Here is a 19,623-nt window from a genome sequence, read left to right as displayed (position 1 = left end):
CATGTTGGCTTATCCACATTTTGAAATAGGTACTGAAAGAAAAACACCTAAAACACGTCCAGATTTGGAGATAATTACTATGAAAGAGTGAACACAGGTACAGATAAATCGCACACCAGTAAGTTGTGTCCTAAACCCCCTAAAAGTGAAAAAAAACAGAACAAGTACCACCTGACGGCAAGATAACCACGGAAGAAGTGGAAGAAGCAAAAACAACAACAAGAAAGCTAGCAGTTCACAAAAATAGAAAACAGCAACATGTCATAACCAAACTGTGCGTTCACACACGGTGTCACAATTCAAGCAGCAGACCAGTGATGACGTGCAAATGTGATTACGTCATACACCTGGAGTGATAACGATAAGCTCGGCGCTGTGTTCCACTGTACCCTCGCTGTTCATCGCCTTGCACGTGAATTCCGCCTCGTCGTGCGGACCGGCCTCGGTAATAAGCAACGTACAGACATCATCTTCAGTGTACGAAATTCTGGTGAAGTATTAAGGATGATTAACACTTATTTCACAAGACAATATTTCAATAAGCTTGAAAACTTGAGACTGATCTGTGAGTCACAGTAAATTACAGCAAAGGAAAAGAGTTAATTGCGATGGATATCATATTCTTCTCATTTATAATGTGACACGTCATATTTTAATTTTTTACCTAAAATTTTACTTTTGCCCGTCATAATTGGTTTTACCAATAACAGGTTTTGATTTTGGTAGTCAATTACGAATAATTTGTTCAATACCTATTTTCAGGGTCAGAGGGTGAACGCTACCTATTTGTTCAACCAACCTAAAGTGCCGTGACTCCTTGATTGGCTTTCCGTCCATGTACCACACTATTTCAGGGTCAGGGCAGCCAGAGATCGTACATTCGAACTTTGCAGCCGAACCTACGACCACTTCGACGTCATCGAAGGTTCGAAGAAAATCGGGTTTACGTTTTTCTTGCTCCTGAAACGATCATGACTTTAGTAAAACGAGTTGTTGAGGAACAACATTTTATTTAATGTTATGCAGGACTTGCTTTGACTGTGGTCGCCTGTTAACGTTTAGAGCAATTTTTGCATACATTGTACTTGCAAATAGGTAATAATGACGTCAAAAAATACAGTTAGGAATTAGGAATAAATCGCATTAATGCTATTACCTCTCCACTCTCCTTTTCCCGTACCAGCTGGGCTTTAAGAGCTGAAAGAAACCCTGATTCTCTTTGGCCGTTGGAGGCGCCAGAGGACGATGTGGGAAGACGAGCCAAGGAAGCCAGGCGACCAAGCGCACGAACTGCATTACCAGTTTTCTTAAAGCACAAAAACCAACAAACAGATATGCCAGAAAGCATTTTTCTAATGGTAGTTAAAAATGGTTAAACTAGAAAAAGTCGGTTTTGTTCGACAGCTTTGCGCATGGTAACGGTTTTCGTGTAAGGAATCACAACCATCTTCCGCTTTAAATAATACAAACATTAAGACAATTGCACATCTAATAAATAAAATGGTGGTTTTTCAGAGGGGCGTTATCGGCGTATTAGCATCAAGCAAACTTTGACCCCAACATGAACAAAAAGTGTCACAAAAGAAATACGCAGATCAAAATTATAATGATTACAAAAAACAAGTGCCGCTAACCTGCCATTTTCGGCGCGCCAGAAATCTTTTCAGATTTTTCGTGTTCAGTTGGCTCTTCGACATCTTTTTCACATCGTTCTTCAGCCATTTATGCTGGAGGGCCTTGTCGACAGTGTAGCGGTTCCTGCAAAAGAATTGATATTTCTTGCCACACAATGAGCGCACGCCAACAGTTAACAATTGGGTTGTATTTTAGGTACTGTTGTTCAACAGGACCATGTGCTAGCCCAGTGCCACAGTCACCAGCTGCACTGATGAGACCTTACAGCTCGAAACAATCTGTACAACTGTCTGCATGCGACATATTTATACAAACAAATACAATTATCAATATAATGTTTCTGTTGTCGCTAGGCATATTGTAATTTACTGGTCTGTTCCTTTGGCACAATAAACACGTAACTTTATTGACCGACGTTTCGCCTGTTATCCAGCATCATTACCCTGAGGAAGCCTTGTTGGATAACAGGCGAAACGTCGGTCAATAAAGTTACTTTTTTATTGTGCCAGAAGGACAGCCTAATAAAATACAATCATCGTTACATATAATATTTGACGCAGCACTTACTTAAGGGACTTGACAAGAAGGTGGCTGATGAAATCCTTTGCTTCATCAGAAATTTGGTCAAAAGCCTCATCGTCAAAATCCCACTTGACTGCCGTAATATTGGAAAGTGTTTCCGAGTCCGCATCACCAGAGAACGGGGACAGGCCAGAAAGTCTGTGCAAGTGAACATTATTTCAAGATTTCAAGAGGGGATATTGTGCACTATGAGGAGGTTTCAAGGAAATACCGTTTATACAAACCACATAATTTTGTGTGAAACGTCAATTTGTTAATACTGTAAAAATGCTCTCTACATAACATAAATTACTCAAAACCGCTTCATGTCACAACTTATTAAATTAAATACATTAGTTTCCCGTAGGTCAAACATGTACAAAACCCCCGGTGACGTTCAAAATTTCCCCGGCATCACCGTCCGTTTAAAACCCCACCAAACACCCCCATCCTTTTGACTTACAGGATGTAGCAGATCACCCCTACACTCCACAGATCGGTCTGAAACCCGATCGCATCATAATTGATGACTTCGGGGGCAACGAACTCTGGTGTTCCAAACATGACCTGTGAGAGAATATATTTGTAAATCTAATGTGAATAAGGCGAAACATTTGAGATATTATTGCGGCGGCGCCTAATATAAGTTTATGGTTTGTGCCTTTAAATAAATCATGGTCAAATCGACAGAATAATCAATATTTCAAACAAATTGATTTGAACAGTTTATACGACCATACTCATACAGTTTATGCGCCCCGAAAGAATTGGTAGCATTAAAACGAATGTCAAATCAATACATAATATATTGTTTACGTAGCGCAATTAAACAGAATGCATAAAATATTTGGCAACGTTCAAAGTGATCTAAACAAACAACAAGTTGTATGTTGTAACAACGATTCTCCTTAGACTCAAACGTTCAGAACATATCGCACCCTGACGGTTTCTTGTGCGTTGAACTTTCGCGCCAAGCCGAAGTCGATGAGTTTGATCTGCGTTCCAGTCTTATTGATGCACATAATATTCTCCGGCTTTAAGTCTAAATGGACGATCTGACAAATGCACAAAGCTTAATTAAAACAAATACTACTAAGGAGAAAATGTACAACTTTGTTTGTTAAAAAAGACAGGTAATTTTGTTATTGCCTTCATTTTCACAATGTAGGAACTTTAAACACTTAAGCCGGCACCAATTTATACTAAACTTTCGGCAAAAGTGACTTACATTGCTGTTGTGCATAAACTGCACACCGGCACAAATTTGGCGCATGTACTTGATGCAAGCAGCTTCAGTGAGGATAAAATCTTCGTCGATGACTCTCTCGAAGAGTTCCCCTCCGGCCACTCTGCATGTAACAACAATTAGGGTTAATTAGCAATAGCGGAACCCACGCGACAGACGATTAAGTGAACATCGAAGAGCAGTGATAAGTTTAACCCATTGAGTTTTTTGTCAACTATAAATGGTAATTTTTGAATTCAGAAGACAAATTTACGTCGTTAAGAAAATAGTGATTCTTGTATCTAAACACAGCTAAAACAGTACTACAATATAATATAATTACAAATAACTTTAAATGTAAGTAAAACTTAACAACAACCTTTTTGACATAGAACAGAGTGGCAGCATGTATTTATATCGCAATTTTTTTTATCGTACTCTTCGTTCTAGTTACCTACATAAATTTGCCTTCCACCAACAGAAAAAAAATTATGGTCAAAGCCACCAAGAAAAAACACAGAAATCTACATTTTGATCGAGATCGGATGTGACGCAATGCATTCTTGTCACACCCCCAATCTGGCGTGACGTCATACTCTCGCTGCGACGCACAGGTCTCCCTTGCGACGTGACAATAAGCAGACATTCGATAGCGAGTTAACCGAGGCAAACAATTTATTATGTGAATGAGGTTTTAACTTTCTACGAAATGTTATTACTGCAATTTATTTGCCGCCCATTATAGTTTACAACTTCGGACGTGCTTTCAAGTGAAAATATTACCTCTTTAACCGTACATGGAATAAGGCACAAATAAGTTAATTTTAAATGCGGTTGTATTTTTTACATTGCCATACCCATTGGTTATGTGAAATATAGGAAAACAAACAAAACGTTTAAGCTTAAAAACCAAAACTTTGACATTTACATAGATTGGTTTGAACAAGACCATCAAGTTAGGTTTAGATTTCCGACCTACCCGAAGTGTAAAAAATTACATTGATTGGATTGAACAAGAACAAGTAAGGTCTAGACTTACAAGTCCATGACCATCGTGATTTCCCTTCCAGAGCTGAATGCGTCGATTAACTGGACCAACTTCGGATGACGAAGTTTATTCATGATTTCGATTTCCAGTGAAACTGCCTCCTTGTCTTTGACCTTGAGGGCGCGCATGATTTTGGCGGCATAGTGTTTCCCAGTTGCTCGGTCAGTTACTCGGTGAACCTTACCGAAACGACCTCTACAGAACACAATGTAAACATTTTCGCATATGTGGCATGTACAAATGCATTATAACCTCGACAAATGCATATTGGAATATTGACCAAATGGTCACTCATAATAATGTGAGATATTTGGGTTTTGTGGAAAGCGCCTTGGTTATCACACACTAACAATAACTGTGAACCATTGTAGTCTTACGTTAAGTGATCATCGAATACCAGCGATATCACAAATTATCAAAATACCCATCATAAGCAATCACGCATTCAACCGAACGCGGAGTTGAAAAGGTTAGCTTTACCTTCGCTGCACTCTCGTTAATAATGAATGTAGCTAATTAAACTGTAGCAATGGATTACGGTGAAGCTAAGCCACAAATAGACACGCCTTAGACTTAATGAATCATGCAGTCCTATAACGGATATTCACATAAATTTCCCCCAGAGAATCAAAATTTAGGGGTAAAAACAACGCAGTATCAGAAACATTTAAGAATATCAGCAGGGTAAATACTGTTTATAAAGCAAAATGCCATTTCAGTACGCACGAGGGTAATGCTTGAAAGAGCTGTAATTGTCTTGTTTCGCAAACGTAACTCAAAACAGTTCAAAAAACTCATTCAGACAGAAGCAATAAGGTAAATATCGACTGCACTCATCCAACTTACTGTCCAAGTTTTTCGTGTATTTCGTATTTCGTCGAGAACTTTTGATTCTGTCGAATCTTCACAGGTTCGTATTTCACGAATGTGCTTTCGTCTGCAGTTAACAACAATATGAAGTGAAAATTGTGCACGCCATGGAACTCGACATCACGAAAATGATAGATAATATTACGAGATATGGCAGAAATTTTGTGCATAACAACAACATATAGCAATGTTCCTCACTTCGCAAACGCTGTCAGCTTACCTGTTAACTGTGGACTATCCATATTTTTTGGATAAATTACAACTCTGTCACTGTATATTACAACTTTTCCAATAACTAATACATTGCCAGATCTAATACACTCTACAAGCATATAATGTCCAAATGGTTAGGTTCGGGTTCGCCTATGGCTGTTTGGCAAAATACCATCGATTTTATGCATAAAAGATTGATCGACTGCAACCATATCTAAACTAACATTTACGCTGATCATTTTTGATCGGGTGACGGCCGAGCGCAACGGCAAACTGACGAATGACTCAGTTCATATCACGGTGTGAGCTCGAGCGAATGGCATTTGCTGCAGTTCGTCGCAACGACGACCCCCTTGTCAGCACCTTGTCACTCAATACAGCGCCAAAACTATCTCAAAGCGATTATTATTCAATGAACAGGCTAGACGAAACAAAGCAGTTTCGCCGCCTGATTTAGTAATATATGCGTTTAACATACGTGCCATAAAAGGCTAAACTTTCAACAACAATAAAACTGTTCCTTTTATCATTTTAGCTTCAAATCAAAATACATATTTTTTTTATTTTTTTTACCACACCGGGATTTGAACCCTGGACATGATGCAACAATGCAACAAAAACGAAGAAAACTACAATATCCTTAACAGTGAAACTACTCATCTTTCTATCCACATGTTAGTATCTATTTACCTTCTTCCTCATCAGACGAGTCTGCTCCGTTCTCCATTTTAACCTGGACGTTACGGACGATGTCGGAGGTGGGTCCGGGTTTGCTAACCCCATACATATTTTCGGCGCATACCCTGTTCAAAAAGCAGCAAGGAGCAGTTTTATAGGCAGTAAAAATAATATTTTGAAAGAAAGTAACATATACATGAATCGTGTTTCGTGCAACAAATGTTAAATTTTGACCTCCATTGATTTAAAAAAAAAATCTTTTGATTCTTTTCTTGACGCAGAACTAAAATTATACAGTGGTTGCGACAACGACAAAAATGTTCCTTCAACTGACAAAGATTATAAGAACATTAAAACATGCTAACCGAAACATGTAAGCAGCATTTTTTTCCAGGTTCTTTACAGTGTGAGAAGTGCTGTTGGTCGATGCCGTCCGGCTCCAAACTTTACTACCAGAACCGTTTTCCCGAACCTGCAACAACAAGCAACCATCAGATGTCACAAACATTACACCGCTTACTATTTGGCTTTTGTAAATACCAACGTACCTTGCACATTTCCAGGGTATAGGACTTAATGGAACTGCCACCGTCATAGCCGCTACCATACCACGACACCACTATGTCGTCACCAGTAACGCTCTGCGCGAATGGCTTGCCTGGCGGATCAGGAACATCTGTATGTACAACGAACATGCTTTTATACATGCGTGATTGCTTATTAAAATAAAAAAATGCCTGATTGTCATAGCGTTGGGAAAAGTTTGTCACAATTTTGGTGAAGGGATACACCTATTGGCAAGGATTACAGGCCAGATTTTTCAGTTTTTGTGGTTTTGTTTTATGGGTTTTCTATCGTAATTAAATTAAAAAAAAGTCCAGGAGTTGCTATTCCCACTAACATAAACAACAACAAAAAAGTGATTGATTCCTCTTTAATCACAGGAAAATTCCGCGACATTAGTTGTGTCCTGTAGCTTCTAAAACAAACGAGCAGAACAACGGAAGGAAATTGTTGTATTATAAATTCCTTACCAACAACTTTTACGCTGACTGAGAATTGATCGACACCGGCTTGGTTCGTGACTTGAAGCGTGTAACAACCTGAGTCATCTCTCTCGCTTTTGGCGATTGTGAGGGCGGAAAATGTGCGCGTACTTTCGATGTTGCACTGGCTGCTGTGTTTTATCTGGGTAACAAAACGGTCGTGTCTTTATGGAACCATAAACAATGTAATCCGTGCGACATTGGTGACCCCGAAACACGTCCATGTCAATATTAGGGCACACAATGTCGTCACGATAGCTTAACACTTGTCAAGAGGAACATTTCGTTAGCCGGAAGAAATAATATTAATTGGCGACCTCTGGCTTCCGAGCACACAAAGCGAATAGTAAACATTTGCCGTTGACTGTCCTTGGGAATGAAACTTTCACAACATTTACAAATACAAGGTCCTCTCACCTCATCACGACCCTTCCTCCAAATCACCTTAAGTGGGGAAGTCCCGGACAGCGCACAACACAAGCTGATCGGGTTCCCCCTGACAACGGTGGAGTCGTGTGGCCCGTCTGTGATCTCTGCTGGTTTCGTAGATGACGTCGGAATAGACGATTTCTTTTTAGAGAACTTCGACAAACCGTGTTGGGAGGTATCCGGTGGAGGTTCTGTCGATAGGTATTCGAAACGTATGTTAACCATGGGCTGTGTTAAATGGGAAATAACCATGGTATGATACATATTACTACCAGGTTAAAGGTAAAATCCCAGATATAAGTTCTAATTTAGTAAAGAACTAAGTTGTATTATGATGTTGAATGAATAGTTGAAGTTTAAACTGAAACTGAAACCTGAAAACTCGCTGACGTACTATGAATAGCCTAAAACTGTTATGGTTTTTTTAGTGGACAGCATTCAACTTCACAAACTCGACATAGATTTCAAAGACAAACAACCTGGTACGATTTTGGCAAGCTCAGCGCGTATTTTTTCCGACGTTGGAGCTTTCATATCGGCGGGAATCCACCTTTTTCTGGTGGCCTCCGTGGTAACGGCCTGATAAACCTGGTTTTTGACTGATGGCGACGCAGCATGGAATAACTGTGAACGCGGCTTATAGGTCCTGTGGCTGACATGAGATGCCGAGACACTTCTTGCAACAGGCTTGGTGTTTTTTGCTGTAGGTGTAAGCGTGCTGCTTCCAGTTTGGCGTGCTGCTGAGGGGTTGTGTACACGCTCTTTATGACGGGCACGGGCAACCACTGGAGGCGTTGCGGAGGTCAAAGATTGTCTTTTGGGTTTTCGTTCGTACTTTTTCCGTACATCTCGTTTGCCGGCCGAGCGAAACCATTCTCCCGATTTTTTCTGCATCTCTAATGTCTTGAAGCAGACACGACAGATCCACTCGGGCGGAACGAATCCCGGGACCTGCCGACTGCTAAAGATAATTGACTGCAATGTTGGCAAGCTCAGACGTGATGCGTTGCTTAAATCTGACTTAACTGACTCCGTGTCCGATCTGTCACCGTCTTCAAAATCCGCCAACAAGCAGGAATTAGTGTCCGATGTTTGTTTCCTAATAGCCCTGCGCTCAACCGGACCCCAAGCCTTGGATCCCTGATGAGTTGGACTTCTGCGTCTCTTCATCTCTTCGGGAGTCATATATCCGCTATCCCGTGTGCTTTTCCTGCTTGGGGGCTCAGAGATTTCGTCCACATGGCGTTGGTGTTGAAGCCTTCGGGCATTCTTGTTGTACAAATTTATCCTCATTGGTGATGCATCGCTGTCGTCAAGATCAGCTTCCATCGCATCGCTGGTCACGTGGGAACCAACCTCGGAGCTGTAATCGCTTCCCACGAGGTCCTCGGCGCTCCCAAACTGCTGAGAGAGTCTCTTCTGTGTGGGTAACGGTAGAGCTGATGTGAGCAAGGCACAAACGGCGGATTCGGAAAGAGATCTCCCGGCAGATTTCCTTTCCTTTACTTCGGATTGTTGAATCATGTCTTCAATGGGCGATTTGACGGACAACCGGTGGTGATCCTGTGTAACCTCTTCCACATCCTTCTCGTATACATACTCTACATCACTTTCAACGCACGAAGATGAGGAAGATGCTGTGACTTCAACCAAACTGTCATTATCACTTAAGTCTGTGTCGTCCTCTTCGTCACTTTTGCCCCCGGACGAGAGAGTAGCAGTATCACTTTCCCTTTCCCTTTTGCTTTCATTGTCCGGATTTATATCAGACATCTTCTCAAAAACAACCGACTGTATTTCAAGATCTCTTTCTTCGCCTTCTTCCACCATCGGAACAGTTTCTTCAGATACTTTTTCCACTTTTTCTGGTTCCTTTTCCATGGTTTGTTCCTTGATTGCGGAAGCGTTTTGTCCGTCACCTTGCTGCTTGCGAGACAAGAGCGAGAGTGATGGAAATTTAAGAGAGCTTTTGAGATCAGAAAAACTGGAAGACAGGAGGCTTTCGGTGGACACTCGTCTACGGTCGCTTGCGGAACGTGACAGAGAGTTGGATTTCAAAGTTAGATTCTTTGTAAAATCGAGTCTTCTACTTACAGATAGGTTGGGGGTCAAGAAAGGTTTTTTGGGAGCCGGTTTTTCACTTGAAGGAATGTTCCGAGGTGGAGTGACCCCGGCCATCATGAGAAACTTATGGGCAGCCGGGTTCGGTGATGCTGGAGGTTTGGATGTAACCACACTCCTGGTGTTATTTGCCTTGCCTGCAGCATCCAAAGAAGCAGTTCGGGTCCTGGAAAAGGGTGATTTTTTGAAAAGATCGCTGGAAGAGACAGGGGAACTTTTTGCGGAGGGTTTTTCCTCAATATTGGAAGTTGTAGCCTCCTCATACAAAAAAGGGTTCATCGAATCTGCACTGCTAATTCTTTTAAATTTTGCAGTGCTATCCAAATTGCCGTTGACGAAAGGATTTCGCAAATCAGAACTTTGTCGACGTATGTTAGAATTTGTTGACTGGTGTAACGGATTTGCATTTTTCGTGTGTTTTCCTTTACCTGGCGACAACGGTTCTTCATACCCTTCTTCGAAAGGATTTGAAGTCTTTGAGGTCGATTCACCTTTGGTAAACGAACTTCCTTTGATCAACGGGCTCTTGTTTCGTCGTGAAATAACAGGATGGAGTTCAGCCAATTGAACAAGAGTTTCGGCAACTTTTCCGCTTTTATTGATTTCGGGGCGATCTGCACTCTTAACTGAATCCTTTTTGGGTGATGTTGAATGTCGTCTGTCGCGAAACGAGTACGTAGGAACCTTTTCCGACGAATTGTCAGCCCCAGAAAACGTGTTGGAACGCTTCTCACGTTGGACTGGTGACTTTAGCAGTGAATTATCGTTCAGAGTTTCTGCACTGTCCCGGGGAGGGCGTTTCGGTTTCGTGTTTTTGACCGTTCTGAGGTTGGGTAACGATGAACTGACTTCCCCTACGTTGTTCTTTTTCGATTTCGCCGAGTTTGAAACTTTCGGTTTTGAATCCTTTGTTGCTTTGCGACGTCGAAGTTGCCTTGAGTGATCAACTTTATGACTCCCGCAGAGTGGACAACTTGCGTCTATCATATCTGAATCACAACTTATAATTGTCTGGGTGGTCGCGTCAGCATACGATTTTGCCTGCGGCTTAATTGGAGAGGCTTTTCTTTCTTCCTCTTTTATATTCTTCCCGTTGGAATTATCCTCTTCCCACTCCATTCGCCACTTTGTAACACGGCATTTCTTGCAGATGAGGTGCTTACATAGAAAACATCGAGCTTTCTGTTTGTCCCACCTGTCGTATAAATCCAAAGTCTCGAGGCAACGAGCGCAACGGGAGTTGGGGTCGCTCGAGTAATTCTGTCCCACGACTAAGGCCCCATTACGTTTTTCACGCACCAACTCCATTCGAAGTCGCACTAGCCTTTCGTTGTCACGGTCGCGAAGGCCGCGGTCACGGTTGAGCACGGCCATCACGTGATCGAGTTCGTCACGCCTGAGTGCGGAAACCAGTGTATCCATTTTTGTTGGTCTTGTTTTTCCTGTTTCAACTGAAACTTGCAGGAGCCTGTGCTTCTTTCTTCTGCATGTCAGCAATTTTTAACGTTACGCTGTATACCAAGAAACTTGCCACTAACGGCACCTAGACACAACGATTTTTTTTTAAATATGTTTTTTCCTGTGTTCATGAAAGTCGAATTGGCGCTGTGTGTGAGAGTATGGTATTTGACAAAGGGGCTGTTTGATGCAACCCAATTTAACCTTTCATACTAACACGGATACATGCCACGAACTCAAATCAAAACACGCATCTAACCAACTTTGCAACGTAGAAATATACATATATATGTAAGACTGACATTAGACACCAGGAAAGCAGACGTTTGTTGACTCATGCATGGTTTTATATGAACAATGAACTTCTAAAAAATTCTGTATGATCCTTGGCAGTAAATTAACCTGAAGCCAACATTCTGAAAAACATCCACGCTAACACAGAAACACTACATGCTCAGTCCAGACTTACATTGACAATTTTTTACCAAACCAAACGCACTAAAAAAGAAGCGTCATGGGTCAGCAACCACAAGTAAAAAATTTTCGAGCAAAAGTAATTTAAGATCCCGAAAATCCCCACATTCTTGCAGAGTCAGCTTAAACAACGCATCCAGGAAAAGCGCGCATCTGCCAACAAATTTAGAGCGGACACGGTAATAGTCACGCGCTCGTAGAACGCCGTGTGCAGTTTCAATTAATCAAGTCGTGTATTCTGTCTACTGTTGATCGGTTCGTCCTTCAAAAAGTCCTTGCTCGCACGTTAACAGACAAAGTTGCTGCGACAAACAAGACGCGATGTTTAGAACTGTTGGGTTGTTGTGAAAATATCCGTTTATCTATGAGATGGGTTTAATTACGTAACACGGTGGTGCTATGAATACACAAATAGCGCCAACAACCTTTTGCAATGTTTCCCTCTTTGATAAATAGTTTGAATAAACATATTTTACAATGCACCCTACTGACAATTCCTACACAGAGTTTACCCTGAAATCCAATTTAAATTCCACTACATCAACACTTAGTACATCCAAGGTAACGGATTCCGACCTTTATTCAAATACAGAACTTTGGCATCAACCCTTTTTAACATGATCCAAATTTACAGCTGTGGTGTAATATACGATAGGGGTGCTGCCTAAACGCAGAGATAAACTTTTCAGCGTGCCTTGATAGCGACAAAACGTTGTGTCGCGTTGTGGAAATGCAATACCTATATATACTTGATAAACACAATTATTTTTCTGTAAAACCAATCCACTTGGGATTCGCACAATGTCCGTGACCATTTCAGGCGTATGTTTGTGGATTACAATTCAGTCCACGGTCAATATCGGGCCAATATAAGATTTGGATGCGTAGTACACACATTATCTTTTCTCGAAAGCTATCGATTGGATAGCTAAGGGCCATGTACATCTGTTACATGCACGATTAGATGGGTTTCGTAAAAGTGAAAAGTGTCAAATTAGTGGAAACATATTGATTTATTGCATTTTCCGTGTGCGATCACCTGGCCCTAAAGCATCTTACGCCGTGCTTCTTGCAACTTAAAGCGGCACGCGATCGCAAAAAAGAGAACATTTTATGGGTTGACCCATAACTGGGGATCTACGTATGGTAATGTGTTTGTCATTATGTAATCCGATACGGGATTTAAATTACTGAAATTTAGAAGCAATCCTGATACATTGTGTCATTGGTCGAGGCCAATTGTAATTCACTGGCAAAAACTAACAGCACATGAAATTTTAATTTAGTGAATCCGCAGGTGAATAGTTTTATTGCGGAGTGCATGTTTCGTAACAGATAAATAATTTAAGAACCATGGTGTTGCGACATGTAACGCAATACATAACATTGTTTCTCATGTAACAACTTTAATTACGTTCGACACTTTTAATTAAATATTTCATCAAATTCACAAGATTACTGTGAAAAGTTTACTGTTTGCCGTTCCCCCTTTTCTACTATTTTATGAAATATAATCAACCATGAAATGATTTGCTGGAACATAACAGCCTACACGTTTCCTATCCTGTCTTGTATGTTGGTGTCAACGAGGCTGTGGACATCAATAAGGTAAAAATCTGCCCTGCGTTAACCTTTCGTATTCCAAACTTAACATAGACTCATACCAAAGAAATGCGACGCAAAAAGTGATCAGGATCCTATTACGGGCGCCTAACAACGCAGAGTGTAATTTACCTATTCTTTTGCAACCAGGTGTGTGAAAGATCGTTAACAGCCCATAGATCATCAATGGCCAGCAGTAGACTTTAACGACTGCAACGTACAAGCTCAGCAAAATCGTGATATTGATTACAGCGAGGTAAGTTTGGCTTGAGGTCAAACAACCAACTAAATAAATTATCAGTATTCCTCACAACCAATATATCAGGACTTAAATGAAATTATGCATACGACTATTGAGTTCCTCGTAATTGTATACTCACTTAAAACGGATTGCACAAACAAGAAATTGCCTGACAAAACTAAGCTTCCGCTCTCCTTGCATTGTGTAAAACATTTGAAAATAGATGATCTAGTTCCGGCTTTGGTTGCATGCCTACATCATCACATGACATAGGCTGCATTAGGGGCGACGTGTGAAAGTTTAAACACCTGTTTTTATACTTCCACGTTAACTTGATGCTCATAGACTTATGTTGACAGGCTATGTATTGTCAGATTTTTCAACTTTGATAACATGAGTATTTTACGTGTCACACTACAGCACTTGCAATTGGCCTCTACGTCTGTCTGTTCAAAAATTCAACATCAAAACCTTTTTCTGGACCACATATTCATTCGCTTTCCAAATAAACATCACAAGGTATCGCCTAAACTCCAGTCAATTTTCCCCTCTCGCCAACAAAGGCTATTTTAAATGCATCCAGAGTCCAACCGCTCATACCGAGCACAATATAAACAGAGCTACTGCATATGGTTGCGGTTTACTGTGGCCCGTGCTAGGCTTCAACCCTCGCGTGCGACAGTTTCCTGTTGCGCTCCATGTGCAACAAACGCATATTTTGTGAATTGACGGGTTAGCGAACAGTGCTTCGTCGTTGTTTTGACTAAGAATCTAAACAATTAGGTGTTTGACTTAATAAAACCCAGTAAAATAGACCATTTAACAAAACACCTTTCTAGTTTCAGCTATACACTGTTATGTCATAAACTCCAAGCAGAAAAAGCAACTGACCGCTAAACTTACTTGAAATGAGTTATCGTTAAAATGCCTCGGCCAAAACTTTTTCCAACAGAAATATTTGAAAGTGTTACAACGACCTGTCAGCTGCACAGTGCGGTTCGAATCCTGCATGATTTCAACTCCAAACCACACGAAGATAAATACTGGACAACACAATACACTCGTGATTATTCCACAGCAACTGGTTCCAACCAGGGCATATTGCCAGCATTAAAACCTTCTGCTGGCCAATTCAATGATAATTCTTGCTAACTTTGTACCAGCTCATGTTATGTTGTCATGACCACTGCGTCTGTTCGAACAACTGCATCACACCATTCATTTCAAGTTGAACGAATTAGCCATCGACGATAAATCTTGTGTTCTCCCCGGATGTTGCTTTGGCTCGCTCCTAAATGCTCCTGCAGTTTTTCTTTTTTGCTCTTGGCCCACTCCCGTTCATTTTTGCGAGGGCGGCTGTGTGGCGTCCGTTCTGGCGGCCCACCACGATTTGCGCAACGAATATAGCACGAATTTCGGTCACGCGCTTGGATGTATCTTTGAATGCACTTGTCCAGCTGCTGCAGCGAGTCATCTACCGACTGCATTTCATAACTTTTTGTTCTATGTTTGCAATTGCTACATAGCCAGAAATGCTGTTCACAGCCATTTACATTTTTGTCGGCAAAATTCTATCCAGTCTGGATTTTACCAATAAGCATCGATTACTTGTAGTTCGTGTTTTTTCTTTGTAACTGCTACATTTTTTGACGCAGTGTGAACACTTATCACAAAAACGAAAAGATTTAATTCCTGTGATGCTTATAGGTTGCAATCCGTTTAAATTCGGAGCCAGGCGAGCTTTAATTGTGCTCCCGGCGACTTGGAACCGTTCATTCGTTAACAAATTAACAATTTGGGAACATTTCTGCTTATAATAAACAATTTTTGTGATTCTTAATCGGGCAGTTTTTTGTCGAGCAAAGCAACACTGCAATCTACAGGCCTAAAAGTAACCTAATCAGTGATAACAGCAACTCCAACACTGTTTTTATATTTTGTTTAGCGGGCATTGAACAAGACAGTCTTTTGTTCTAGTGGAGTCCCTGTTAAAACCTGTAACAAATTATTCGTAACTTCCGCGTGGAAGCCAAACATTCAATGCCCCCTGAAGGAGTAAAGCCATCATTCAACTCTGCTCCAAAAGCTGCTGAATTACTTTAACCTCCACGCACCTTTGGACCATCAATAATTTGACGTGCGGCGGGCTCCAACCCTATTATTATCATTATGTCGTCTGCAGCAGTGTGCGCGTTGCAGCGATACAGCGCATACGAACCAACAACACACACAAGCACGCTGCGTGAAGCCTGATTGCCCTTGGGCCCGCCGTTGACGCCCACTTACGACTGGCTAAACCTGACACTAGCCTGATGTTCTGACCACGACATGCACGCGTTATTACATCATAAAGCCCTTTATTGACGCGTCACCACCACGTTGAAGCAGCACATAACGAAAATGGATGGGAGAGCGAGAGCGTGCGTGCTGACGTCGGTAAAGGCAAACGATTTGAATTTACAACAGACGAACGGATGAGCGCGCGGGAAATTTCGGGTTTGTTTTTTATGGACACTCGCTTGTCCAAAATGGGAAGCGCTGGAAAGAGCGAAGGCACTATTAAATACACAGTTAATTGCTTGTCCGTGCGGCTGGGGTTGCGTAATTAGTTTTCTCGCAGAAAGACACGAATATGAATAGTAATAATAATATAAGAAGTGGAATAATATATGAATGATAAGATACGAGGGATGTGTGGGGGGTAAAAGCGGTGCATCCATGGGGGGAATTTTGTGGGTTACAAGCAGGAATAAATTGAATAAAAACGAGTGCCTGAACTGTCTTATGCGCGCTGCTGTGGTTCAGAAACAGTTTTTTCGAGTTTTTTCTCCTTGTCTCGCTACGGCAGGGGCTCCACGCAGCGGCGCTAGAGTTCACGCCGACTCACCGTCAGTCAGAACTGTGACGTAACACGAACATGTGGTCTGGCCATAGTCGTTCTTTGCCGTGCAGCTGTAACGACCCTGATCTTCCGGAAAGCTCTCGGCTATTGAGAGGTGGCACTCGTCACCTGAACGATTTTTCCAAGTTAGCTTTACACTCTTTTGCAAAAAGCTATTTTATTTAATATTTATCTACTGTATGTATTTTTGAAACTTTTTAACAAGTTTTCCAGGCCAGTAAAGAATAATGTGGGCGGAAACTTTGGATGTTTGTCAATTATAACATTTCGACTTTGGTTTAAGAAATTTTAGCTTTTAAGTTCCACCTTCAAACGTTATTGCAATATCAGCCTCAGCTTTCACTTCTTCGTCCTCCAAAAACCACGTGATCTCCGGTTTCGGCTCACCCGTCACGTGACACACAAGTTCAAAAGGCTGTCCATCCTTGATCTGTGAAATTTTAAGATGATTGCATGACGTACAGGGTAAGTGTAGGTTACCACTTTAAACGCAACACAGGTGACGGAAATTGAAAAATTATAATTTACGCGCAAAATACACCTTTTCTTCAGCATTTAACAAAACAGCATAAAATCCTTACTTCAATATCTTCCATCGGCTTCGTAAACTCAGGTTTCGTTCCAGCCGGTTCCTCTTCTTCCTCCTGCTCCTCCTCCCCGTTCTGTTGGATCTTCCTCTCAGGAACAACTGCCCTGTGTCTCGACCTCTTCGTGGCCACCGTGTTGTGATCCATGGTGGAATCCTTCTTCCATTTTCCCTTCGGCAACTCATTAACTTTGAGGCTACTCTGATCCCCATCCTTAGCTTTTCCCTCCTCTGCGTCGCGTCTCGTTGGCGAGAGAACGTTTCGGAAATCCTTCTGTTCAGCACGCTTGGACTGCAAGTTTCGTTACAACGATTAAGATAATTGACTGACGTTTATTAACGCCAAGTTGTGAAAACCGAAATATTCAGACGTAAAGTAAGACAGTGCTTTTCGCTTTACAGCGTATAGCAGTTATAAAAGTCACATTACTGTAACATGACCAAATATTTTTAGAAGCTTTTGGTACAAACTATTAGCTCGTGAAAACAAAAGAAACGAACAAGGACAAAAACTGTATTACTTACGACAAAACCATGGCTTGGACCATATATGGTTATATCTACCTTGACAATATCCTCGTTGTAGGACTTGGTAGTGACTTTGCTTTTGATAGTTTCGGATCTGAAATCTTTCTGCTCTCCGTGCATATACCTGTAGTCGTCCTGACCAAGAGCTTTTGTCTGAACTTTCGTCTTCAGCACTTCCTCGCGAAAGTCTTTTTGCTCTGGCCCGCGTGCTCTGGCATCTTGTTTCGTCTCTGCGTGTTCAGGATTTACTGAATGTGAGTAAAAAGTGCAAAGGGTGAATCTTACTGCTCATGCAAGTTAAGCGAGGACCTTTACCTACAGATTAATGAGTCTACATGTACAAACCATATATGGCAGCTACAATTTGCTGGCAAACTAAATGTTGCTAAACCTATAGTTCAACTCTTTTACTAGATTGACAAAACATTTTGTAAGGGTCTGGCAAGCAAGAAAACATTACATTACAGATTACAAAATAGGAAGCAAGTCTACATTTGCTAATGAGAGCTACAACTAACATCTACAATTTTGTTTTTACCAGCTAATCACACTACAATAACGAATACTTACCGACTTTGCGGACGAGATTTGATCGAAAGTCTTTCTGTTCAGCCTTCTTCGCTTTTCTCTCTTCTTCAGTAAGGGCCTTTGTTTTTACCGCGGTGGTGAGCGCTTCCTTGTATATCATGCCGGGATCTTCACTGCAATATCAGTTTCAGTTTTAGGTCCATTGTTAAAAATAGTGAAAATCAATGACTTGATTGGGGATGTGAAGTCGTTTAATGCGTCGAGTGTGCAAGTACTTCACAACACAACGGATCTATTTTGCCAAACCCTTGTCATCACAACACAGTTTTTACTCACCCCGCATCCTCGGATCCAGTTGATTCTCCTTTCTTGCCCAAATCCCTGTCGGCCGAAGTGCTCCGCAAAACCGATCGGAAATCCAGCTGAATACAAAAGGTTACATGGGGGTTAAAAGCAGTTATTGATGACCCGAAATTGGTAGCCTCGAGTGTGGATGGGTTTGTCAAATTCAGTAAAATGTGACTGCGGGAGTATCCGTAATTTGGGTTGGAAAACCCATTATTTGGTTTGGGAAAAGTAAATTTTAGTGGTTTCGTGGCTGAAGTTTGCATCATGCTGCAGCACTCAATGGTTGTTTAATTGCATGATGAGTATCACGCTGTAAATACTGTTTATATCATTAGACGTGGTTTGACAAGCAAATATATTCCCCCACAGTCATAAACAAAAGAATTTTAACTTCTTTTTCATTTCAAAAATACCGGTGGAAATCTGTTTCTTTGTCTGAAACCCTTGACGATGTTGTAAAAGGCGTAACAGCACACCAGACCTCCGATAAACCACCTCTCCTCCCCATCGCAAAATCCCAGGTAATTTAAAATCTGCTTCCACTGCATTTCAAGCACCGCTTATTCGATTTGCAAAGCGCGTCTTACGCCCGTATAATCGCATTGCTGTCAGCTTACAGTGTCAGTTGCACCTATCTTACAGCTATACACAATTTGCTTTGAATTAAAAATAAAAAAGCAACATTTTGCAATGAGGTATGTAGCATACATGCTCCTACCCAACAGCTACCTACTTTTTCATTGTCTGCAATATGCTGGACCAGCGCATTCGCAAGTCTCACCAAAAGCCTTGCGCTACAATGCTTAAAACAAACTGTTTGCTTCCTCTTCTATTCATACCTGCATTGGTCTATTCATCCATACCCAACCCTAAATGACGTCAGGGTGTCCTAGCCCGGTTAATTCATAGCGTTTTATTCACTTCCGCTCAGTGCTCGAACACTTGGCTACGCGCACGTTTATGTCGTCATAAAGTGGAGCGCGGCGAACATATACGAGTTATGACAATGTGGAAGATTCGCAAGTAGTTCATATCTGGAAAGTTGTGCGAGTATCCGAATAAACAAACAAGCGCTCTGTGTAGGCACCGAATGAATCTGGCTTATGTATGTTAGGAAAGTGACGACATTA

The 19,623-nt window shown here is 41.4% G+C and overlaps 1 protein-coding gene across 1 annotated transcript in view; it reads right to left on the bottom strand.

Moving 5' to 3' along the window:
* LOC145914603 (titin-like) overlaps positions 1–19,623 on the bottom strand; it is a 94,046-nt gene that overhangs the window by 23,080 nt on the left and 51,343 nt on the right. Inside the window, 21 exon segments of the mRNA XM_083002424.1 lie at positions 348–487; positions 800–960; positions 1,157–1,306; positions 1,635–1,758; positions 2,203–2,355; positions 2,660–2,763; positions 3,135–3,251; positions 3,425–3,545; positions 4,461–4,664; positions 5,316–5,406; positions 6,243–6,355; positions 6,596–6,702; positions 6,779–6,906; positions 7,265–7,418; positions 7,694–7,896; positions 16,489–16,611; positions 16,810–16,933; positions 17,085–17,381; positions 17,654–17,865; positions 18,188–18,318; positions 18,482–18,567. Coding sequence (XP_082858550.1) covers positions 348–487; positions 800–960; positions 1,157–1,306; positions 1,635–1,758; positions 2,203–2,355; positions 2,660–2,763; positions 3,135–3,251; positions 3,425–3,545; positions 4,461–4,664; positions 5,316–5,406; positions 6,243–6,355; positions 6,596–6,702; positions 6,779–6,906; positions 7,265–7,418; positions 7,694–7,896; positions 16,489–16,611; positions 16,810–16,933; positions 17,085–17,381; positions 17,654–17,865; positions 18,188–18,318; positions 18,482–18,567 — 3,043 coding nt within the window.

Source organism: Ascidia mentula, chromosome 9 (genome assembly GCF_947561715.1).
Source record: "Ascidia mentula chromosome 9, kaAscMent1.1, whole genome shotgun sequence".
Classification (NCBI taxonomy): Eukaryota; Metazoa; Chordata; class Ascidiacea; order Phlebobranchia; family Ascidiidae; genus Ascidia; species Ascidia mentula.
Note: the sequence above shows the minus strand (reverse complement) of the source record. Positions and strands in the feature narration are given on the sequence as shown.